This window comes from Schistocerca cancellata, chromosome 2, assembly GCF_023864275.1.
Source record: "Schistocerca cancellata isolate TAMUIC-IGC-003103 chromosome 2, iqSchCanc2.1, whole genome shotgun sequence".
In the NCBI taxonomy this organism is placed as follows: Eukaryota; Metazoa; Arthropoda; class Insecta; order Orthoptera; family Acrididae; genus Schistocerca; species Schistocerca cancellata.
Window position 1 is genome coordinate 834,245,091 of NC_064627.1, and position 26,969 is coordinate 834,272,059.

The 26,969-nt window shown below is 39.7% G+C and overlaps 1 protein-coding gene across 7 annotated transcripts in view; it reads left to right on the forward strand.

Annotated features, from left to right (window-relative positions):
• The window catches only part of LOC126162737 (protein kinase C-binding protein 1), a 288,265-nt gene that overhangs the window by 188,407 nt on the left and 72,889 nt on the right, over nt 1-26,969 (forward strand). For all 7 annotated transcript variants that reach the window (XM_049919405.1, XM_049919404.1, XM_049919407.1 and 4 more), the window contains one exon: nt 19,813-23,082. In XM_049919405.1, coding sequence (XP_049775362.1) covers nt 19,813-23,082 — 3,270 coding nt within the window. The remainder of the gene's footprint in view (nt 1-19,812; nt 23,083-26,969) is intronic.

Sequence of the window (26,969 nt, forward strand, 5' to 3'; positions counted from 1 at the left end):
TATTTGATTGTGATCTTACTTACATATGGTTTTTTTTCCATAACTGGTCTTTCATTGTCTACTGAGATGTCTGAAAAATTTTAAATCAAATTATTGATTCAATATTTAACTTAGTAATTTGAGTTTTGGAACTGTACTTGTATTTTTATGACCAGGACGACTTCTTACTGCATCTCTATGAAAGTTGTTGCGTTCTTGTGGTGTCATTGAATAGTTATGCAATGTATACAGTAGGAATTTATGTTGGTAATTGAAAGTGGAGATACTGCATGTAACATAATTTCATAATGTGTAAAAACTAACTGTTGGTTAGTTAAAGATTAAAGGAAGGCACCACAACAGTACAGAGGCTGGCTGCTCGATTTGTTGCCAGTAGGTTTGATAAACACATGAGTATTACAAAGATGCTTCATGAATTCAAATGGGAATCCCTGGCGGGAAGATGAGGATCTTTTTGTGAAACACTGTTGAGAAAATTTAGAGACCTGGCATTTGAAGCTGACTGTGGAAAGATTCTATTGTCGCCACAGTACATTTTGCATAAGGACTATGAAGATAAGATAAGAAATTAGAGCTTTCCTTCCCCTTCAGCCTTTCTGCTGTGAGGAGCTGCAGGCTCCAAAAGCTTGTATAATTATAACCTTTTTTATGTGCATGTTATGCTGCCACTTTGTGAGTAGATTTTTTATCAATGCAATTACATTATAATAGTGAGGAAGATACATTAAAGAATTGTGACCTTCCTTTATTAAGTAGGCTTTGTATGGGATAGCAGGGACCATGAAGTCAGTGAAATGCCTCTGCAGCACAGCTAATGGAAAATGCTGCTTTATGTCAAACATTACTGCTGCAGGATATAAAAGCGATAGTGAGTACTCAATTGTGATCAAGCTGCACAACACCTTAAATTTTAACAAAAGTATTGTGATTTGTAGGGATGTAATAGATATGTATACTTGTGAACTAAAGAAATAAGAGAGTGCTCATGTAACTGATGTAAATAATATTGTAAAAAAAAATATTAGGGAACTGCAAATGACAGCTGCATTTATTTTTGCTTGTAACACACCTCCTCATTCTGAATTTCATGGCAGGGTTTATGTGCTTAAAGTCTTGACAATACCAATCCCTTTAAAGAACTTAAACTGTTTCATTTCTGCCATACTACACTAGCATATTAGGGCTAGCCATCTTGCATAACAGCTTCTCATGAATCTGATGGTGCATGTGCAATTCTGCTATTGTGTGTTAATTGCTGAAAGTCACCTAGTCTGTAGTCGAGATTGTCGTGTTTTACTTGGGAAAAAGAAGGTACAGGAAAGTAATGACTGAGCAAGTACCATACAATGAAGCAGAAAAGTTGGCTCAGGATCAACAGTCACCTACCTTTATAATATCATTTGCAGCTATTGTGAAAAGTTTGCACAAAAAATTTAGCATGTTGAGACATACAAAGACCAGTAACAAATAGAAAGGAAAGTAAAACACACCTGAACTGGCAAATGCACTTGTAAAGGTGCAGAAGCTGTAAAGCACCTCCTCATTTCCAAGCCCATACTTACAAATAGTGCACATCTGTATGATGAACAAAGACAAACCTTCTAGCATCTCTACAGCAGTTAAATCTCCATCCATGTTATCAAAATATGCACAAGTTACAAAAAGCAAAAAACATAAATCTGAGCACAAAGCCTTTAGACCATTCAACTCTGGTTTTATCTGACAAATCTGATAAGACTTCAACAAACACTGTAGGTTCGTATGAGCAGTTGCCAGTGGGCGCGTGTGCATGCGCAGAGCTGAATTCGCGTATGAGCAGTGCCTTCCTCCCACTTCTGGCTACTTGAAGTGTAGCTGTTTGCTGGATGAGCAGTAGCAGCAAGTAGCCAGATGCTACCCGGAAAAATTTTTCTGGTGTGCCCAAGCTGCCAGATTCGCGCATGCGCAGAGCAAGCTGGGTTATAGTGGAGAGGGGGGGGGGGGGATCCTTCCCCACGTGACCCGTGTATATGTTTCGTGTCTTCGACTCTTCATAATATTGCTGCTCTCTTCTTTTACAGCCCCCACATCAAATGAAATCAAAATAGATTTATGTGGCCAGGAGCCATCAAGTGAATTAATATACATTCTCATAACCATGAAAGACCAAAATAAGTTAGTAGTTTCAATTTTCTGATTTGATATTACTTCCATGTTATTATTAATCAACCATTAATGTCTTAATGAAGCTATTTCTGTCTGTTTGGTAGAGACATTTGCTTCTGTTAACTTTTTTTCTGCTGAGGCAGTTAGTTTATTTGAAACTAAGTGTTTCATTCTGCACTATTGGATACTTTCAACTTCGTTCAATTTCAAGTGCAAATTTTCATTTTCTGGGACGAATGACATTATACCATAATAAAGAACCAAACATGAGAATACAGTACTGGACCTCTGAGAAAATTGGTATCACAAAAACCACATGAAAAGTTGAAATCAGGTACTTCAGAGTGCATCTTGACATACAAATGTGCAATTAGAGCGGAATGAAGCATTTTCTGTGGTTTATGAAATTCCCATACTGGCTGAGTAGTCTCTGACGTCCTGTTCCTTTTATGACCCTGTAAGATCTCTTAATGCTATATATGTACGAACATACGTAAACATTTACTTGAAGCTGACTAAGTAGGCAAATTTGGTTAGTAGTTTTGAATTAAATATTTTGTTTCAAATATAATGACAGTGTAGCAGAATTTTACAAATCTGCCTTCTGTGAAAGTGTTTTTCGACCACAAGGCGCTTGTCTAGTACATCCTCTAGGCCTGAAGTTATTTCTTAATTTGTGTTTACATCTTAAATTTATAGAATGCCATTCTGTGGTAAATTGTAGACTGGCAGCATACCGTGTTTTATTGTTTTAACTCCGCACATGGCTTCATATTTAATCCTAGAGTAGAAAATAAACTGTCAGTTGTGCAGTTTCTTTGCCTCACAGACAACCTTGTTAATTTTTTGAGCATTTTGAAATAGTCATGAAATTTATTGTCCTTTATTCCGGTGTAAGCTACACAAGGAACCTTTTTTGCAAGAAATTTTTATTCCATCGTACTAGCTTTTTGCACTGCTGTGTGGATGTAAACCTGTTGGAAATGAGACATAACAATATTGCAGAGTACGAATTAAAAAATTAAAAAAATTAAAAAAAAAACAGTAAAATTCACCCCATAGCAAAATGTTATGGTACTTCGAGCTGTGGAGTCTAATTTTGAAATGATATTTTGCTGAGAACTGCTTCCTTATTTGCATTCTTTATCTGGGTAGGATATGATAAAACAATTGCTCTAAGTACAACTCTGTATGTCCTGTCAACAACATGCCGCAGGGCTGCACATGGTCACGTGATGCCCCACCATGAAATTCAATCAGAAATTCAACGAAAAGCGTATGAGCAGAGCAAGCACCAAGCACGGGCTGCCTACGTCATCGTAGCTGCGCATGCGCAGTACAGCCTGTTGCCTGGCGCTGTCTGGTAACTGCTCAAACGAACCTTATACCTCTCTGACACAACTGCCGAGTCCCTCATTCAGTAAACTATCCAGCTTAGGTTCCACAAGTTGATGGAATTTTAGTGAAGCTTAAATGGGTTCAGGACACAATGAGGAAATGAAACTTGTAGAGCAGGGAGACCTCAATGTTTGAGTTTGAAAAAAACAATTTAAACTTCCTGGCAGCTGTGTGGTAAGAGAGATCACGTCCACTGCAAGGATGACCTTGCTGGGAAAATGACCAAAGAATGGATGGCTGTGTTTGTATGTAATATATACCGCTTCTCTGCTACACCCCTCATTACCAACCTTAAAGATTTTGCTGTTGAAACACATGTGGGACACAGGACTACAGTAATGTCTCATACTTGCCACAATGAGCTAAACCAGGCTAGGCTATGAGACTGTCAAAGACCAAATGCTACAACTCCTCCAACCAGTCTTCCTACAGGGAGATGTAATGCACAAGGTGTATTATGGAGCTCATCCCTTGCCTGCCCCATCAGTTAAATGGTAAAGAACCTCATTATGCCTTAGGACCTATTAGCTGAACACATTTCAGAACTGCTACTAGTTGGCTATAAATCTCTTGTTCTACTTCACAGCCCTCAGAAATCTGTCTTATTGAGAAGTTCCTGATGACTGCAATTCCAGTGATCGCCCCCTACTATGAATCCATCCATCTACCAGATGAAGCCATTTCTGGAAGGGATCTGGCAAGATGGGTGTGGTGGACTGCATTACAAGCATGATGCACCATGCTGCTGGTACTGTCTGTCTCAAAGTCCCCGTGCGACTTCAGGAGGCAACCTGTACTGTCAGAGAGTGATGAGTGGCACAGCAATTCAAGTCAGGCATATGGCTCTGCAACTGACCAACACCAGGAAACCTCATAGTGTTTCAGGCAATAAATGCCAAAACTCGATGCACAATCAAAAAGAGCAAGGAATCAATCATTGTGAGTGTTCTTGTACTCTGTCAACTATTCCATTTGTTCTGCAGCAGCTTGGGAAGCCATCAGGAGGATTTCTTATAGATGCAATTGGCCACCTACAGTGGTACTGCTGTGTCAGTAGCATTTCCAAACAACACCAGGGCATATCACCCACACAGTTGCAGAGCACTCGGAAGAACTACTGTCACTGCGAACTGTGACCCAACATCCCACCATTACATTGTTCCCATGGAAAAGTGGTGTGTTGAATGTCAATCTGACAGTTCTGATTCATAGAACTGCCCTCTCACCATGTGGGAACTGGATTAGATTACATGTAAGGCTTGTGGTACAGGGCACATCTGCAACTAATCCAGTACAGCATACTGCAACACTTGCAAATGGAATGAAAAGAAATCCACATAGAATGTTTTAATTTGATATACCATACAGGATACCCTATTGGGTTGTGGAGGGTCTCCATTTTAATAGCTGTTCTCAAACCAAGAAAGGATTGAACATGAAGCACTTCTTAAAGAAAAGTTGGCTTAATGAGCTTTGTAGGAAGGATGTAGCATATGGTTAACTCTCTCTTGGTCTTGACAGACAGCTCCTTAACCACTCTGTTTGAGTTCAGGAGATTGTCCACTGTGGTCAGCTTGACCCTCTGATGGTGGCTGTACAGCAGGCTTCACTGTGTAGGTAGCATTGTAAAGGAGTATTTTTTGACATAGGGAAGGTGTACGACACAACTTGGCGGCACAGTATTCTAAAACAGCTCCATCAGTGGTGTTCCCGTGGCCATCTGTCCATATTAATTAGATCATTATTAGCACAGCACTATTTTAAGTACTGAATTGGTGAAGTTCTGTTGGACAGTTTTGATCAGGAGAATGATGTCCCATAAGGGAGTATTTGAAGTGCTACCCTCTTTACAGTGTTCTGGCAGTTTCTGGTGATTAAGGGTGGCTGTATGGTACTGGTGTGCAAGACTCACACTCCCCCTTGTCTGTCGAACTTACTTGGAGTTACTTTGCGGACGGTGGAAATACAAGTGTCTCTAGAATTTACTCCGAAATTCTTGAGGCACTACATATCCCCCTCCTTAGCTCGAACACACAATATTTTATACATGTTCGTCATGTACATCAATATCGTATTTATATCACATTACTTTATGGTTCCAACAGTTTTCCTTAAAACAAATGTGTACTTAATACATCACGGACCTTTTGGTTAATTTAAACTTTGTAAGGACAAGGACCTTTCTGTTCCCTTTCCAATCATGAATTCCGAGTGTGCATTACCCAAGTGTATGCTGTTATTTGCTCTTACTTCACATACTACTTTCTCTAAGTATGGATTTATTCATTACTTATTACAATCTGGAGGAAACCTGGGTAAATAAAGCTGTTCTTTTCAACACATGTAGCTTCACACAAACATAAAACTGCAAGTGGGATCAAGAATTCAAACTTACCAGAATAATCTCTACAAAATGTGGGACTTTTGTCACAATACTGCCCTTTTCCTTTAGGCACAGTACCTATACCTTACCCAATGGTGGACACTATGAATGCACTACATCCTTCTGTTTTGGTAGGTATGCCTCTTTAAACAAATTCCTAATATACTATGGTACAGGTCAATCCCCTTAATGGTGCCCCTGCCTGCACAGTATAGGTCAGCCTTTCTTGGGTCTACCTAACTTGCCTTTTCCATCCAATCAATTCTGGGTGCGCCCTCCTTATCCTTCCTGAGTAGGCTTCATAGTCCATTGCCTTAGTATACCTATTTATGTAGACTATGATGGCGTACTACGGATTGGAGCATGGAATGTCAGATCCCTTAATCGGGCAGGTAGGTTAGAAAATTTAAAAAGGGAAATGGATAGGTTAAAGTTAGATATAGCGGGAATTAGCGAAGTTCGGTGGCAGGAGGAACAAGACTTTTGGTCAGGTGAATACAGGGTTATAAATACAAAATCGAATAGGGGTAATGCAGGAGTAGGTTTGGTTTAATAATGAATAAAAAAAAGGAGTTCGGGTAAGCTACTACAAACAACATAGTGAGCGCATTATTGTGGCCAAGATAGACATGAAGACCACGCCTACGACGGTAGTACAAGTCTATATGCCAAATAGCTCTGCAGATGATGAAGAAATTGAAGAAATGTATGATGAGATAAAAGAAATAATTCAGATAGGGAAGGGAGATGAAAATTTAATAGTCATGGGTGACTGGAATTCGATAGTAGGAAAAGGAAGAGAAGGAAATGTAGTTGGTGGATATGGGTTGGGGGTAAGAAATGAAAGAGGAAGCCGCCTAGTAGAATTTTGCACAGAGCACAACTTAATCATAGCTAACACTTGGTTCAAGAATCATAAAAGGAGGTTGTATACATGGAAAAAGCCTGGAGATACTGACACATTTCAGATAGATTATATAATGGTAAGACAGAGATTTATGAACCAGGTTTTAAATTGTAAGACATTTCCAGGGGCAGATGTGGACTCTGACCACAATCTATTGGTTATGAACTGTAGATTAAAACTAAAGAAACTGCAAAAAGGTGGGAATTTAAGGAGATAGGACCTGGATAAATTGACTAAACCAGAGGTTGTACAGAGTTTCAGGGAGAGCATTATGCAGTAAATGAAGCATGAAGCATGCAAAAAGGAATACAATGAGATCGACAGAAAGTGCAAAATGGCTAAGCAGGCATGGGTAGAGGACAAATGTAAGGATTTAGAGGCTTATCTCACTAGGGGTAAGATAGATACTGCCTACAGGAAAATTAAAGAAACCTTTGGAGAAAAGAGAACCACTTGTATGAATATCAAGAGCTCAGATGGAAACAAAGTTCTAAGCAAAGACGGGAAAGCAGAAAGGTGGAAGGAGTATATAGAAGGTCTATACAAGGGCGATGTACTTGAGGACAATATTATGGAAATGGAAGAGGATAAAGATGAAGATGAAAGGGGAGATATGATACTACGCGAAGAGTTTGACAGAGCACTGAAAGACCGAAGTCGAAACAAGGCCCCAGGAGTAGACAACATTCCATTAGAACTACTGACACCCTTGGGTGAGCCAGTCCTGACAAAACTCTATCAGGTAGTGAGCAAGATGTATGAGACAGGCGAAATACCCTCAGACTTCAAGAAGAATATAATAATTCCAATCTCAAAGAAAGCAGGTGTTGAGAGATGTGAAAATTACTGAACTATCAGATTAATAAGTCGCGGCTGCAAAATACTAACACAAATTCTTTACAGACGAATGGAAAAACTGGTAGAAGCCAACCTCGGGGAAGATCAGTTTGGATTCCGTAGAAATATGGGAACACGTGAGGCAATACTGACCCTACAACTTATTTTAGAAGATAGATCAAGAAAAGGCTAACCTACGTTTCTAGCATTTGCAGACTTAGAAAAAGCTTTTGACAATGTTGGCAATGTTGACTGAAATACTCTCTTTCAAATTCTGAAGGTGGCAGGGGTAAATACAGGGAGTGAAAGGGAAGCAGTGGTTGGGAAGGGAGTGAGACAGGCATGTAGCTATTCCTCGATGTTATTCAATCTGTATATTAAGCAAGCAGTGAAGGAAACAAAAGAAAAATTCGGAGTAGGTATTAAAATCCATGGAGAAGAAATAAAAACATCGAGGTTTGCCGATGACATTGTAATTCTGTCAGAGACAGCAAAGGACTTGGAAGAGCTGTTGAACGGAATGGACAGTGTCTTGAAAGGATGATATAAGATGAACATCAACAAAAGCAAAACGAAGATAATGGAATGTAGTCGAATTAAGTCAGGTGATGCTGAGGGAATTAGATTAGGAAATGAAACACTTAAAGTAGTAAAGGAGTTTTGCTATTTGGGGAGCAAAATAACTGATTGATGGTCGAAGTAGAGAGGACATAAAATGTAGACTGGCAATGGCTAGGAAAACTTTTCTAAAGAAGAGAAATTTGTTAACACCGAGTATAGATTTAAGTGTCAGGAAGTTGTTTCTGAAAGTATTTGTATGGAATGTAGCCATGTATGGAAGTGAAACTTGGACTATAAATAGTTTGGACCAGAAGTGAATAGAAGCTTTTGAAATGTGGTGCTACAGAAGAATGCTGAAGATTAGATGGGTAGATCACATAACTAATGAGGAGGTATTGAATAGGGCTGGGGAGAAGAGGAGTTTGTGACACAACTTGACTAGAAGAAGGTATCGGTTGGTAGGACGTGTTCTGAGGCATCAAGGGATCACCAATTTAGTATTGGAGGGCAGTGTGGAGGGTAAAAATCGTAGAGGGAGACCAAGAGATGAATACACTAAGCAGATTCAGAAGGATGTAGGCGGCAGTAGGTACTGGGAGATGAAGAAGCTTGCACAGGATAGAGTAGCACGGAGAGCTGCATCAAACCAGTCTCAGGACTGAAGACCACAACGACAACAACAACAACATGATTCAAAACTACCCAGAAAAATATTAATATCCTATTTTACCCCTCACACTCACTTCACAATACTTCGTTTAACCCTTTTGAGTCCTCCATTTCTTTTCCATTTCTATGCTCCCAATTGACACCATATTTCTCACTCAACATATTTCAGTACACTTAGTCCTATGTTTCCAATAGCCATCACACTTGGAAATATTATTTAATATATTGATATTCTCACTTATACTCTACTTGTCCCACTATCATACAGTCGTTAGACTAACATCAAATCCAAACATATTTCCATTATCCTACAATTTGTCAGAATGGTTGTTAGACTGATACCGATTCTGCCCACTTAAATATACGCTGCAACACATTCTCTTTCTTCAACGTACACCTACTATGATGTAATACTGTCATCATAACCATGAATACTCTCAGTTCTTACCTATATAAATGTCTCTGAACATGACCATGACTACTCTCCTGTACATATCTTTATGAAATGTGGAACCATCAACTCACATAACCATGTGTGTGTACCTATCACTATGTGCACAATTTTCCCCCTCCAACACATGATGGTTCTTACATTACCTTAAATGGTACTCTTTCTGTTTGTGTCTTTGTGTTTCACTGTGTGCATGCGTATGGGTAATTGTGTAATCTGATTCTTCAGCCAGCTTATGTAAAATAAGTTGAAGGTTATAGAAAACTACGGAAATTGAGAAGGACTTCAGTGATGGAAGTGTATGCATATGGACAGAGGGAAAGATAGATTGGTACTCAAAAGAGAAGTAAGAAAGGAAAAAGTAGGACAAGAAAGGAAGAAGTAGAACTGGTTGTTAAGATTGAAGAATACAAAGAAGATAGCCCCAAAGACAGGAAATCCTTCCCCCCCCCCCCCCCTATTCCCTCCCTCTCCCCTGGATCCCCACTTCTCCGGTACTTGAATGAGAAGCCAGAGGAGGTATGATGTTAAACGTCTACTGCAGAATGGACATTCTCACCTTCACCTTTGAAGTCCCCGAAGAAAGAGCTTAGAATCTCCTATGGAATGGCAAATGGTGAAGAATCAGTCACACCTGTCTGCGAGGGTTGTGTCAAAGGTGTGTGTGTGTGTGTGTGTGTGTGTGTGTGTGTGTGTGTGTGTGTAGTGTAAACCTTGTGTACCTACACTACCCATCCCCTTTCAAATTTGATACAAACCCTCCCCATTCATATGATATCTCACAAACGGTATAAATTTTCTAATATTCTATAAAAATAGGAAATTATACACTACAACCAAATAGTTATTTTACCTGTTAGTTACTTCACATTATGTCTTATATACACATAAAACACCTTGTTCACTTTGTCAACTAGGTATCGTTCTTCTTAAACAGTACCACCATATTATATCTTCTCCTAGAATGTTATTCTGTTAGTTTTACCTCACGCTTAGAGGTCACTTTTTATCATGACTTCTTAAATTAGTGCCGGCCGTAATGGCCAAGCGGTTCTAGGCGCTACAGTCTGGAACTGCGCGACCGCTATGGTCGCAGGTTCAAATCCTGCCTCGGTCATGGATGTGTGTGATGTCCTTAGGTTAGTTAGATTTAGGTAGTTCTAAGTTCTAGGGGACTGATGACCTCAGAAGTTAAGTCCCATAGTGCTCAGAGCTATTTGAACCTTAAATTAGTCATAACCGTGCAGTCATAATCGGTCACTTCAATACAAATATGAGAGGATAGTTTAAGAGGTTATAAATAGATTACAGAATAGTCGAAGATTTGAAGGGAATTCGGTGTAGGAAAACTAATGTGGAAGTAATACCGAACCCAACTCAGGAACCGACGGTCGTCACTCTGCCTGTTTACACAGAATGTTAACGTCCCTGGGGTATATACCACTTGGCATCTGTAATATTATATTTTCCTTTTTCTTCTCCAGTTGTAGGATCCACTAAAAATAAGGTTTTTGGGTGGATTACCGATTGTACTCGGTAAGGCCCCACATACTTTTGAAAATATTTATGCGTTTCTTTCTTCAGGGCAGAGCTCGGAAGACGTTGTTTTACTAAGACTAGATCATCTACCTTATATTGAGGTTCTATAGACTTCTCGTTGTGCTTGCTTACTCGTTGTGCCCTCTTGACTAAGTTCTTAGCAACTATTGTTTGATTCAGTTGGTAATCAGTAGGTTGTTCTGGCCAAGTAAACATTTAATAAGTGGTTCACCTACAAAGGATTTACTTAATACTTGTAAGGTTGTTAGTCCAGTTGATAAATGTAGTAACTCATTTAAAATAAGCTCGAAATCTTTAATTTTTGTCGCCCATGATGTATGGTTTTCATGGCAGGAGGTGCGGCATAATTTCCTAATTTCTTTCATAACTCTTTCTCACGGGTTAGAAGGATTATAGTTGGATATTAGTATTTGACAAATCCCTTTCCATGCTAAAAATTCTCTAAATTCGTTACTAGTAAACTGAGGTCCATTGTCACAAAGAAATCGTTTTGGTTTGCCTATTTTGAGAAAGTATTGTTGTAGACAATGGATTACTATTGGTGTGTTTGCTTTTTTAATTGGATAGAATTTAATATACTTCGACCAATATCCTATGAGAACAAAAATGTAGGCCACTCCTCCTCTTCCTTCTGGAATTGGTCCAAAGAAATCTGCAGCGGTTAGATTGTGTAATGCTTTAGGAATAATTGGATGCATCTTATATTTAAGATTAGAGTTATCCTCTTTTACTTTCTGACAAATCTCACAAGTCTTAGTGGCTAATGCCACTTTATGTCCTAGCTTTTTAAAGTAATAGAACTTATTCATATGTCCAGTGCATTTCTTTATACCGAAATGTCCATAACCCTTATGACTGTACCACACTAACTCATCTTCCACTAGGCTAGGTATACATAAACACCAACGTTGTGTTGTCTTACTGTCTCTCCAGAACAGATTATATTGCACAATCTTCCACCTTCCCTCTTGACTAGGCGGTAGCGATTTCCTGATGCACATAACAAAGATATCCGTAAAATAAGGATCATGTTGGATGTTCTCTGTAATTTTCTGAGCTATCTCTTGTACTTTGTTGCGTGAATATTCTAATGTACGAAAATTAATCACAAAGATTATGCCAGGTCCTTCTGAACACTTTATTTCTTTCATGCCTACTGGTAGCCAAGACAAAGTGTTGGCTACAATGTTCTCCAAACCCTTTACATAATGATCTTAATGTCACGCTCTTGAACAAACAACATCCACAGCATCAATCTACTATGTAGTAATCGGCTATTCATTAGAAATGATAAGAGCTAGGTGATCTGTATAGACATGTATTTCGGACCCCCATATTAGTGTTTGGAATTTTTGTATACTCCATGCTAATAATTCCTTTTCTGTTGCCGTATAATTTAATCCATGTTTGTTGAGACTCCGGCTAGCAAAAGATATTGACCTATGGTCTATACTGGTTAACCCCCATTCACCAGCTCTGCAGCTATACCATAGTCTGATGCATCGGTCAAAATCTTAAATGGTTCACACATTACTGGATGTTTTGCAGTATCGGTGATTCTGATAGAGTTCGCTTTGCCTTTTCAAATGCTTCCTGTGCCTCTTGGTCCCAACACCATGGTACTCTCTTTTGTAATAAACACAGAAGTCGAGGGTCATTCAACTCTTGACTTTGTACATAATGTCTATAATACCCTGGTATTCCAAGAAAACCCTTCAATTGTGTTATATTTCTAGGTAGTGGACACTCCTTAATAGCCTTTATATGTTCTGGATCGGGCTTAATTCCTTGTACACCTACGATATGTCCCAAAAATTTTAGTTCTTGCCTTGCAAAGTGTGACTTGGACAACTTTACTGTAATACCTTTTTCTTTAAATTTTTTCAATGTTTTCTTCAAGGTTAGGCAGTGCTCATTCCAGGTGTGTGATATTATCAATATATCATCTACATATATAATTAAATCCTTTAATATCTCTCTACCTATTGCTTCGTCCAGCTCGCGTATAAACACTGATACCGATATATTTAACCCAAATGGTAACACATTAGAATGATATGCTTTTCCATCAAAAAGGAATGTTGTAGATTTCCTTGAATCTGGATGTAACCGGATCTGCCAGTACCCAGCAGTCAGGTCCATCGAGCTAAAGTACTGTGCTTTCTCGAAATTGGATAATAACTCATCGATGTTCACAGGTCTATCTCGTTCGGTTTCTATATGTTTATTCAGGGTGCGCGCGTCCAGTATGAGACACACACCGCCTGTAGCCTGTTTCACAACTACCAAGGGATTATTTATTACACTTGCACTGCATTCTATTATTTTATTATCTACCACCTTATTGATTTACTCCTTAACTGCTTTTTTTTTAAACTCACTGGTATTGGGTTTACAGAAAAATGGTGTATCATCTTTGATCTTAAACTTAAATACATAGTGACTAATACTACCTGGACTATCCGAAAATACCATCTCGTATTCCAATAGAATTTCAGCTAAATCTGCTTTCTGGTCGTTGGTTAATATTGGGGATTCATCTACTTTATTTTGAATGTCAGCTCATTGTAATGCATGACTTACAGTTTCTATCTCTGGTGACAATTCAGCTGTCACGGTTAATCGTAAACTCTGGTGTTCAGTTGTTTGTTTATCAACATAACTATCTGCTAGAAACTTAATACAATATTTATCTCCCCCAAGTCCGAAATAAAGGCAGCCCTCTTAAAAATTCAATATAATATTAAACTCCAACAGCCAATCTAAGCCAAATAATACCTCCCTATTAATATTTTCTACTACCAGCAGTGTTTGCCGGAACATAATCTCACTGATGTTACAGTTTACTTGGGTTTCGTATTTAACAACCTTACTTTTAGTTCTGGTTATACTGATTATATATTCTCCAGTTACTGGTAATACAGGTAAGTTATTGCTATTTCTTAACATATTAAAAAATCACTAGAAATAAGTGACACTTCACTACCAGAATCAATAAATATGTACACTTCAGAATCTCGTACTTTTCCAACTATAATAGGTTGTGTATTAATTGTAGCTACCCTCGGTTCTTCTAGTAGCAACCATTCTTTTGTTGGAACATTATGCGTAAAGGAAACATACTCATTATGAAGTAGGCCTCTTAATGTATTTCTACGACCTGGGCCCCGACCCCGGGTCCATATGGCCCTACGTTTTCCTCACTATTTGTAATTACCGGCTGGTTACCAAACCTAGGTATGACGTTTCCATTTTGAGCTCTATTATTGCCAGGTACTAATTCTTGTGTAGTTACTGGGCCTGTATTCGAAGGTAGATGTCCTTTCTGATAATTTCCATTACCCCTATTCCGCTTTGGCTGTACTGTAGCCAGATTTGTCTCATGTATTTTGAAATTACTAGAGCTATTATTATTACTCCTCCCGTAATTTTCCTTTTCAGTAGTTGCAGGGGCAACAGTCTGGATGATTGACTGATCTGGCCCTGTAACACTAACCAAAACGGCCTTGCTGTGCTGGTACTGTGAATGGCTGAAAGCAAGGGGAAACTTCAGCTGTAATTTTTCCCGAGGGCATGCAGCTTTACTGTATGGTTAAATGATGATGGCGTCCTCTTGGGTAAAATATTCCGGAGGTAAAATAGTCCCCCATTCTGATTTCTGGATGGAGACTACTCAAGAGGACGTTATCAGGAGAAAGAAAACTGGTGTTCTACAGATCAAAGTGTGGAATGTCAGATCCCTTAATTGAGCAGGTAGGTTAGAAAATTTGAAAAGGGAAATGAATGGCTTAAAGTTAGATATAGTGGCAATTAGTGAAGTTCGGTGGCAGGCGGAACAGGACTTTTGGTCAGGTGAATACGGGGTTATAAATACAAAATCAAATAGGGGTAATGCAGGAGTAGGTTTGATAATGAATTTAAAAAATAGGAGTGCGGGTAAGCTACTACAAACAGCATAGTGAACAAACTATTGCGGCCAAGATAGACAAGAAGCCCACGCCTATGACAGTAGTACAAGTCTATATGCCAACTAGCTCCGCAGATGACGAAGAAATTGATGAAATGTATGATGAGATAAAAGAAATTATTCAGACAGTGAAGGGAGACGAAAATTTAATAGTCATTGGTGACTGGAATTCGATAGTAGGAAAAGGGAGAGACGGAAACATAGTAGGTGAATATGGATTGGGGGTAAGAAATGAAAGAGGAAGCCGCCTAGTAGAATTTTGCACAGAGCATAACTTAATCTTAGCTAACACTTGGTTCAAGAATCAAGAAAGAAGGTTGTATACATGGAAGAAGCCTGGAGATACTAGAAGGTATCAGATAGATTATATAATGGTAAGACAGAGATTTAGGAACCAGGTTTTAAATTGTAAGACATTTCCAGGGGCAGATGTGGACTCCGACCACAATCTATTGGTTATGAACTGCAGATTAAAACTGAAGCAACTGCAAAAAGGTGGGAATTTAAGGAGGTGGGACCTGGATAAACTGACTAAACCAGAGGTTGTACAGAGTTTCAGGGAGAGCATAAGGGAACAATTGACAGGAATGGGGGAAAGAAATACAGTAGAAGAAGAATGTGTAGCTTTGAGGGATGAAGTAGTGAAGGCAGCAGAGGATCAAGTAGGTAAAAAGACGCGGGCTAGTAGCAATCCTTGGGTAACAGAAGAAATATTGAATTTAATTCATGAAAGGAGAAAATACAAAAATGCAGTAAATGAAGCAGGCAAAAAGGAATACAAACGTCTCAAAAATGAAATCGACAGGAAGTGCAAAATGGCTAAGCAGGCATGGGTAGAGGACAAATGTAAGGATTTAGAGGCTTATCTCACTAGGGGTAAGATAGATACTGCCTACAGGAAAATTAAAGAAACCTTTGGAGAAAAGAGAACCACTTGTATGAATATCAAGAGCTCAGATGGAAACCAAGTTCTAAGCAAAGAAAGGAAAGCAGAAAGGTGGAAGGAGTATATAGAAAGTCTATACAAGGGCGATGTACTTGAGGACAATGTTATGGAAATGGAAGAGGATATAGATGAAGATGAGAGGAGACATATGATACTGCGTGAAGAGTTTGACAGAACACTGAAAGACCTAAGTTGAAACAAGGCCCCGGGAGTAGACAACATTCCGTTAGAACTACTGACACCCTTCAGTTCCTAGTGTTCTGCAGTTTATTGTCCCAAAATAAAAATTACAGAGGCACTTGGTTTTCCAAGGTCCATTGTCTTCAATTTATTATCCTCAAATAAAAATTATAGAGGCACTTATTTTTCCAAAGTCCATGTTATTGTCTGTTAATCGTACTGTGTGGCAAGATAGGGTGCAGAAATGGCTGAACATATAACATGGCCTGAAGTCATTGTCTGAGCTCCCTCAGTCAGCTAATACTAGTAATTTTTCTGTTGAACCAGAAAACTGTTGTTCCAGGAACTTGTGCATGTCAGTAGGGCCTGCAGCAACCCTACCCAGGATACTTTAAGCCCAAGAATTTGGCAATACATGCGAAGTGTGCTATACCTTGGCAGAGACATCCTCATAGAAAGATCAGCTCACACCTGAGTGGTTCTGTGACTCAGAGCCTGTGATCAGTGTCACTGGCTTACATAGTTACTGTATATCTATTCGACTAACAAGTCTGCAGTTAGTATCATCACTTGGCATTCAGTATGTCATTGTGTCACTAGTTGTAATACGCTTGTTTGAGATAGTTGCATTCTTTGACTAACCACACTGCATTGCAAGTTGTTGAGCAGCCCACTCATACTTATTCTCCATAAAGCAATCTGTGAAGTTACTTATGCATGCAGATAACAGCTGCAGAGTGTGAAGGTCTGGAATCGTCGTTAAGATGGAACTCTCCTCCCAGTTCTTAAATTTTTCTTATTATAATTTATATATCATTTTGTGAACTCTGAAGTAACACGAAAATAGTAATTGTGTAAATGTGGCACTATGTTTTCAAATTGTAATTTAGTCTTTTCTTAGACTGTTGCAACATAAAAGTATTTTCTGTAATGTGGGTATCTCCTAAGTATGAACACGGTAATACATTGGTAGAAAAAAAATTGCAACACCGAGAAATAATTAATATAGACTAATGAATTTGTACAGTAACCAGTTGGCAGTTATAAGAGTCGAGGGGCATGAAAGGGAAGCAGCGGTTGGGAAGGGAGTGAGACAGGGTTGTAGCCTCTCCCCGATGTTTTTCAATCTGTATATTGAGCAAGCAGTAAAGGAAACAAAAGAAAAATTCGGAGTAGGTATTAAAGTCCATGGAGAAGAAATAAAAACGTTGAGGTTCGCCGATGACATTGTAATTCTGTCAGAGAGAGCAAAGGACTTGGAAGAGCAGTTGAACGGAATGGACAGTGTCTTGAAAGGAGGATATAAGATGAACATCAAGAAAAGCAAAACGAGGATAATGGAATGTAGTCGGATTAAGTTGGGTGATGCTGAGGGAATTAGATTAGGAAATGAAACACTTAAAGTAGTAAAGGAGTTTTGCTATTTGGGGAGCAAAATAACCGATGATGGTCAAAGTAGAGAGGATATAAAATGTGGACTGGCAATGGTAAGGAAAGCGTTTCTGAAGAAGAGAAATTTGTTAACATCGAGTATAGATTTAAGTGTCAGGAAGCCGTTTCTGAAAGTATTTGTATGGAATGTAGCCATGTATGGAAGTGAAACATGGACGGTAAATAGTTTGGACAAGAAGAGAATAGAAGCTTTCGAAATGTGGTGCTACAGAAGAATGCTGAAGATTAGATGGGTAGATCACATAACTAATGAGGAGGTATTGAATAGAATTGGGGAGAAGAGGAGTTTGTGGCACAACTTGACAAGAAGAAGGGACCTGTTGGTAGGACATGTTCTGAGGCATCAAGGGATCACAAATTTAGCATTGGAGGGCACCGTGGAGGGTAAAAATCGTAGAGGGAGACCAAGAGATGAATACACTAAGCAGATTCAGAAGGATGTAGGCTGCAGTAAGTACTGGGAGATGAAGAAGCTTGCACAGGATAAAGTAGCATGGAGAGCGGCATCAAACCAGTCTCAGGACTGAAGACAACAACAACAACAACAATGAAATTTCAGGAATACGTTTATCTGGCTAACATATTTAAGTGATTAACATTGCAAGATCTCAAATTAATGTAAGCATGAGATAAACTATTGCAAATGTGAAATGCTGGGGTGCATTAATAACTGGTGCAACCGCCACAGTGTTGAATCCAACCATGCAGACATGCACACATTCTTTTTTGTAGATGCCAGATGTTGGTTTGTGCAATTGAATTACAAGGCTATCACACTTGCAAGGTCAATACAGGGATGTTTAATGCTGCTTGTGAGTGACACTGGAGTTGCCACCTGATGATGTGCTCAATTTGAGACAGATCTGGTGATTTTGTAGGCCAAGTCAAGGTGTCAACACTCTGTAGAGCATATTGGATTACAACAGCGGTGTGTGGGTGAATGTTATCCTGTTGTGAAAGAACCCCTGGAGTGCTCTGTGGCTGTAATTGGACAGTTTGACACATATAGTGTCCCTGGAATGCTATTCTTGCACGGCAGCACAACAGGTCAAATCACCAATAGACATACAGATCTGTGCATGGGATAATCACGAATGTGCTCCTGCTATCATTCAAAGTTGCACCCCAGACTATAACTCCAGGTATTGGTCCGGTGTGTCTAGCACATAGACAGGTTGGTTGCAGGCCCTCTACTGACCTCCTCCTGATCAACACACGGTCTCCAGTGGCCCCCAGGCAGAACCAGCTTTCATCAGAAAAAACAACAGATCACCAAGGTGTCCTCCAATGAGGTATTGCTTGACACCGCTGAAGTCACAAGTGGTGGTGGTTTGGTGTTAGTGGAATGTACGCTACAGGGTTTCTGGCTTGAAGTAAAGAATTTGTAACAGTGCGTTCTGTCACTGTGGTGCCAACTGCTGCTCACATTGCTGCTAGTGCAGATGCAGTATGATGCTCAAGAGCTGTACGCTAATTCCCTCATGTACAGTGGCTACATTCCTGCCAAGTCTTCCTGCAGTATTGCAGAAGAGCATCCAGCTTCTCGTAGCCCTATTACATGACCTCGTTCAAACTCTGTGAAATGTTGATAATGGCCTCTTTGTCACCTTAAAGGCGCTCTTGACTAACATCAACTCACCATGTCCAATCTCAACGGTAACTAACTCTCATGACCATAACTGTCTGCATTTAAAGCTAACCTGATTTGCAAGAAAGGCAAATGCCAGGCTTAGATTGATTGAAAAAATCCTAAAGAAATATAAAACTTTTATCCATTATCGATGAGTATCACTGCAACTGTGATGAATAAAGATTTCTTGAAATTACAGCAACCAGTTGCCTGCCCTTTTGTTTTTTTAAGTTTTGCTCTTACATTACTGGTTTCAAACCTCCTAGCAATTCATGTACTATGTGATGATAAATCGCTAGACATTTCAAAACTGGTAATGAAACAGTAAAAATTGAAGAACAAAACAAAAGACGACTGGTTACAGTAATTTGAAGAAACCTAAAGAAATGTACTTCGTCCAACAAAAAGTGGCTTACAGAACACTCTAGACCAATTCCTGGGTACAGCTTTCCAGTCACAGGAGTAGAGCTGCAGCCACATGTCAGTGCATTTGGCTTTTTTTTTCCTCTTCATGTTATACAGCTTGAAGTGCAGTGTGTCACTGCTGTCAACTATACCACCTTATAATGCAAACTTGCATATTTGATTACATTGTTGCTCCAGTTTTCTGTTTAAACAGGCTACTTGTCTCCCCAAGTAAAGTACTGTGACAGAAGTTCTTGCTAATAATTTATTTAGTTTGTATTTATTACTGTAGATCTTAAAAATTTTATTCTTTTCTTTCAGGGAAACAACGGTGATCCACTAGCTATCAGTTATGAACTCCAAGGAGTTACTCACCAACTGAAACCTCCAAAACAAAAGAGGAGTAAAACACCAAGCATAGACAGAAAACAAAGCACAGAAGAACTGGATGGTTTAACTTCAGATAATTCAGTAGGTAGGGCATCCTTGATAGAATGGTCTAAATTTGAGGAAGAAGCAGCACAGATAAAACTTACAGAAAGTGACATAGAGGACAGTGAGACAAGTGTAGAAATACCTTCTAAAAGGACAAAATGTGAAAGAAATGTAGTCAATGAATCCGGTGAACATGTTGTAAATGAAGCTTCAAAGTCATTTGGTAAGTCCGGTATAGTTGACATCCTACAGAAAAAGCTGATGAGCTTAGAACCAACATGTGATATACCAGAACCAGAAGTGGAAAGACCAGTTACAGAAACTCAAAATGTTTCTGACAACAGCAGTTCTCTGCATCGAGACTGTTTGCAACCACAAAATTCGGTAAAGTCTGATGGAGACAGCTGCTCAAAAGTGGTGCCAAATGGAACCTCTGACAGCCAATTGAAAATTAGTGGAAGAGTTTGTGAAATATCAGATGTTAATATTACTTCTGGTGCAGATAATACTGCATTCAATAATGAACAAATAACAGATTTTCTCTCCTCAGTAGATTCACCGAACAAAGGTAAAGATTTGAAGGAACTGTTACCAAAAGAATTAAAAACTGGAACCAAAGGTGAAAGCAGCCAACCTGATGAGAATGTACCACTGCAGAAGGAAACAACAAAAAGTGAAAACTCTCCTGTTCTTGACAAAGCTGAATCAAATACTGACAGTGAGTTGCTGGATAAGAAATACTCTGGTGCAGTACAAGAACGTGTATTGTGTTCTGTGCCAGTTGATTCAGAGCTGAAGGTGCCTGAAAATGAATCAGTTACTTCAAACTCTTTGGACAGTGGAGAGTTAGGTTTGACCACTGAAAGGCAGTCATGTAATAGTGAAATACCAAATGACTCAAGTGTAAGAGCGAATATTCCAAAGAGTGTTATTGTGTCAGTTTCATCTGTTAGTATAAATGATGAAATGAAAACATCTTCTGAAATATCTCTGGAAAGTAAGCAAGTGCTACTGGAACAGAATGTAAAAACAGAACTGTTAGAAAATTCAGGTGCATGCACAGAAAACAGCTCAAATGTAATTTCCCTTGCACCACTAGTAAAGCAGTTGGACAGTGTCACTGAACTAAAAACTACCACTAACAAACTATCTGCAGAACTGAGTGTGGAAGAGTCATCCCATCCAGATGTTAACATAATGGATCCAGTAAAGAAACAGGCATTAGAAAAATATAAGGATGCTGATGAAGAAGGCTCGCTGAAAGAGGAGAATTTCAATCAACAGTCCCCATATTGGAGCAATGCTGATATAGTAGATTTTACACCCAGAAATGATGCAGTTGATGGTCTGAATGACATATACAGTAAAGAAAGTGAATATTCAGATGAAAAATTAATTTTGCTGTCAGACAAAGATCCCATAAAAGTTTCCAGTAGTAAAGAACCAGCAAAAGATGGATCTGTACTTTGCATTACTGTAACCACCTCAGATGCAGTTCCTGAACATGGTTACAGTAGGCGCACCACAGAGGAAGTAACAATCACAGCAGACAAATTGGACACCGAAAAATTTGAGCACAATAAGAATGTGGAATCTGACACCTTGATTATAGAAAAGCGTGAAGAAGAGGAAAAGGAATGGGAAGAGAAGTGTGAAGAAGAGGAAAAGAAGGAAGAAGAGAAATGTGAAGAAGACAAAAAGGAGCAGAAAGAGGAAAAGGAGGAGGAGGAAGAGGAAGAGGGACAAGAAGAAGGCCGAAAAGGAAAAAATGAACCAACAATTCCAAGTGCTAAGTTTTTTGTTTTTTCATCTGAAGACGTGAACAGAGTTGGGGGAAAGGAAAGAGAGAACATTAGTGAAAATGGTCAACTATCTTTATGTAACAATTCAGATTCTGGAGTTGACAAAGGCACAACTATTTTAGAGAGTAGTGCTTTGCCAGAAATATCAGTAGTTAAATCAGTTCCTGAGCAACAGTGGGAAAATTTGACAGACTATGAAGCAGATGACAGCCCAGACACCTCTGATGAACATATTGTGGTAAAAATGTCTGCAAATGTGAGACATTCCCCTGAATCTAAGAAAGAGACCTCAAAACTATCCTTTGACGATGCTGATGAAAATAAAATTCCAGATGTTTCCGTTAGACCTTCAGGAATTCGTATCCGTGATGTGAGTGTTATGTGTGTGAAGAGGAAAGCAACAGAAGCGCCCATGACCACTAAATTCAAGGAAGAAAATAAGTCTGACATTGAACCTGCTTCTGACGTAAAGATCTCGGATGAGACACACACATCTGGTGACGAAAACCCTCCTGAAACAGAAGCCTTAAACCAGCCTGAGATTCAGAATACATGTGTTTCTGTTAATAAAAACACAAATATACTTTCAGTGTCACAGTTATCCACAAGTTTAGTATGTGAAGAACAAAAAGAAGTAAATATTACCGCTACAGACAAGTACCCAGCTTCTGAGAATGTAGGAAATATTGAACCAGATGAAAGTAACACAAGTACAATAAATACAAACAAAACCAGTGCTAAAAGTGTAGAATTAGTCAAAGCCACTGACGATATTCTCTTACCTTTTGAAATGGTGTGTGAACATGAAAGTGATGAGGATATACAAAGTGAAAATGAGATGGCAGAAGAAAGTGTAACTAAACAGGCAAAACAGTCATTGCAAATGGTGGAATCAAGTAATGCTCCAGATGAGCAACTGGAACAATGTACACAAGATGCGTCCCCAAAGTCTCTCTCGAATAGGTCTACATCAGATGTTAGTGAGCAACTGGAACAATGTATGCAAGATACATCCCAAAAGTCTCTCTCTAATAGGTCTCCATCAGATATTAGTTCTGATGCAACAACTAAAAATCTTAATACATGCAAAACTGTGTTGGTAGGAATAAAGTACAGTAAACAAGCATCAGCTCTTGACATACCAGGACGTGCAACTCCCGAGAGTGTAATTCTACTTCCTAATAGCAGAGCAGAGCATGGACAGAACAATAATGTAGTTGAAAATAGCATGGATGACTCCTTAGATGCCCAATATAGAAGTTCACCTGTATTGGGCAACAATCAATCCTATCTTCCGTGTGCCACTTCAGATGCAGGTCCCAATACTGCGGAATTTCACAAGCATGCTGAAAAGGTGAGATGACAGTACCTCATGGTAATACTTATTGGCATATTTTCTCCACATAAATGTGTCTAAATATTAACACCCTCTGCCTAACAATTTGCCCTTCCTCTGTCCTGTCATGTCATCCCAATCCACACCTGCATATGATCTTCATCATGTGTTTACCTCGCTGGCTTGGTACCTGTGTGCTGCATGCCTAGCCCCTGTGCACCTGCCACCACCCCTCCTGTACAACTAGCCTGCACACATGCTGCCTCCCTCAGAGCCACTAGCTACATCCAACTGCTTGTCGTCCCATACAACATTACACCTATTCCAGTCCATCTACCAAACTGCAATTCTAGCTCTGTGTGTCCATCTGGCACAATGTAGGTGCACAGGTGTGTGTGTGTGTGTGTGTGTGAGAGAGAGAGAGAGAGAGAGAGAGAGAGAGAGAGAGAGAGAGAGAGAGATTCAAAAATAACTGTACACGCTTCATGCGTGTGGGTCAAATAAAAGTCAAATGTTAAATGAAGTTTTGTCTGAAACTGCTGTATTTCCAACGTATGGTGCATAATGTCATTTGTGGAAGGCACCATATAATGTGCCAGTACAGACTGTCGGTGCATCGTGTTCACCTGCGTATCAACTGTTGTTGCTTTGTCAAAGGTGCCATTGCACATTTCATTTGGGAGGTAAGAGAATATCTCAAAGCTGCTTAGCCTGATAAGTGCACAGGTCATGCAGCAACTGATGCTTGGCTTACCAGCTCTCCACATATTAACCCCTGGACTTCTATCTTTGGGTCTGTCTCGAGGAGCTGGTGTATGGTGTTGCAATTGGAAATGTAGCAGAACTATAGCAGTGAACTGAAAATAGCTGTGCAGAATGAGATGAACATAGCCTCCATATTCCAGGAGAAGTAGGAAGTCAACCATGTTACAGTCTTCATCTACATGGACATCGTTTTTAAATTTTTCCAAGGTAAACATACAGTATGTGTGGTTGAGTTGAATTTTGGGTTCCTTCATGTTGTTGCTTTCTGAGAAGAATTAATTTTGTGTTGTACTTGTGATCCCTACTCTATTGCATAACTCTGAAATAAAGCAATTTCAGACCATACGTTATTTAAAGTTTTATTCTTATTTTGATGCTTACATCACACCCATGAAGCGTATACAAAAACTTTTGAATCGTGCTGTATATTAACTTAAGTTTATTTATCATCCTTGAACTATGTCCCTGCCTCGCCAGTTATTATGTGGGCTTGTGGTGCAGATAAAAGCTGGAAAGTCATGTAGTTTGTCATTCATGTCATACATTAAACTTCAGTTTGGATGGCAGTTTTAAGTTTGCCATAATTCTAACATCAAACTTGTGTGAAGCCAATGTTAAGTTACCCTCCATAAAAATATCTTAATTGCCTGAGTCAACCATCCATTTATTTATAAATTAAACATAAGAAAATGACACATTGAGTTGCGGACATGCACAATGAAAAGACTGCTACACATTAAGCTTTCGGCCTAGGCAGTCATCACAAAAGAAAACAAAACACACGCATTCACTCAATGAAGCATACCTCACACACTTATGACCACTATCTCTGGCTGCTCAGGCCAGACTGAAACCAAAATGCGTCAAACGGGAGCAACAATCTGTAATGGAGGAGGGCTTGGGGATGGATATCAGTGTACTAATAGGGGAAGGGGAAATGGTACTGCCTGGCAGAGTGTGCGGGATTAGAAGTGGCAGACAAGGCTGTCTGGTGCAGCTTTGGGAGGTGTGGGGGAGGGAGGGAGTGGAAAGGAGAGGAGCAGAGGGTGCATTGGCAGAGAGCAGTGCACAATGAGGGTGAGGGGACATGTGTTGGGAGGTGATAGGACAGAGGGGGCAGAAACTGTTGAGTGGAGCATGTGGAGATAGTAGGTTACTGTGCATTGAGGCTTGGAGGATTTCGGGCGCTGAGAATGTGTTGTAAGAATAACTCCCATCTGCAGAAAAGCTGATAGTGGAGTGGAGGTCCCAGAGGGCATGGGTTGTGTAGCAGCCATTGAAATCAAGCATGTTATGTTCAGCTGCATGTTGTGCAACAGGGTGGTCAACTTGACACTGGCCATTCATCTTGGTGGATAGCTGGTTGGTTGTTATACCACATAAAAAGCTGAGCAATGATTGCAGCATGGCTAGTACACAACATGAATGCTTTCACAGATGGCCCGGCCTCTGAATGCTTAGGATAAGCCTGTGACAGGACTGGAATAGGAAATGCTGGTTGGGTGGATTGGTCAGGTCTTGTACTTGGGTCTTCCATAAGGATATGATTCCTGTGGCAAGGGTGTGAGATTGGGAGTGGCAAATTGTTGATATTCTAATTTGAACTTTCCATTGTTCAAACAAAATAAGAGTAATTTTCCAATAGTGCTTTGATACCTAAATACGGAAGTCTTAAAGTGGTTGATACAGCCCAGCCGGCCGCGGTGGTCTAGCGGTTCTAGGCGCGCAGTCCGGAACCGAGCGACTGCTATGTCGCAGGTTCGAATCCTGCCTTGGGCATGGATGTGTGTGATGTCCTTAGGTTAGTTAGGTTTAAGTAGTTCTAAGTTCTAGGGGACTGATGACCACAGATGTTAAGTCCCATAGTGCTCAGAGCCATTTGAACCATTTGATACAGCCCTACCGCAGCGGCACATAGTACTTTGTTCAAGAGCAGTGGGATTAATATAGTGAACACCACTTTGAGGTGAAAATCATTTGAGTAGCAAAAATCATTGTGATCCTTAAACATACAAATCCAGAACAGTGTGCCTGAGAAGTCTGTGGACAAGCAGGCTCGTTATACCCTAAGTCATACAGCGTGAGATGAAAGAAAGCATAGGAGGATAGTAACAAGGATATATCTCATTTCAGAGCATGGTAAGAGGTAGCTGTTCCATTTCTGGCTGGTACTGAGTAAGGCAGTGTGTGCTCCTACATGGCTGCTCTACAGACCTGTGATGAATATTGCATCTATTTGAAGAGAAGACATTGAAGAATTGTTTGTAGATGGGGTGGGATAGATAGAGTCAAACTGTAAAGGCTACTGAAACATTTTTGCATTGTATGAGACTGCTTGCCACTTCAGATGTGACAGTCGTGTATGGCTACATTGACAGAGAGAGACATTTTGGTGTGGACTGGGTAACAACTGTCAGAAAGAAGGCATTTTTGTTGATAAGTAGGTTTAATATATACACATCTTCTTATGGAGTCATCATTGAGGTTAGATCCAGGAGGGTCATGGGGAAATGAATGGGTCAGGGAGTTGAGGCTCTTAAGGTAATAAAGATAAGGTAGTGTACCCTGGATCCGTATGAAAAGGTATCATCAATCAGTCTGACTGTGGTGATGGTTTACTAGCAGGCTTCTTACTAAGGACCCATGAACAGGACAGTAAGTGATGATACCGTGCCCATACCTTTACTAATTTAAATTTGTAGTTCAGTTATATCTTTAAAGGAAAAGTAGTTATGAATAAGAAAGTAATTAGTTGTGTAGTCACCAGGAAGGAGGTAATTTGGTTTGTTGTCACCCAGACATTGGAAGTGGTGCTGTTTGATGACAGCAAAACTGTGGGCATTCCTGATGTTGGTGTAGGTGGAGGTGAGATTGACAGTGACAAGCACAGTGCTGTGTGGCAAAAGGGAAGGGCAGATTTAAACTGGGTACTGAACCAGATCTCAATCTTTGCCTTTCATAATGCTCTTATTGACTGAACATGCAGGCACATCTCATGGAGTGTTTCAAAGTTTTGATCCAAAAATGCACACTTCACTGCAGAGTGAAAGATTCATTCTGGATACAAATCCTAAGCTGTCCAGTGATACACTTTCTTTGAGAAAATTTGACTACATACTGGTCCTTTACATAATAAGACT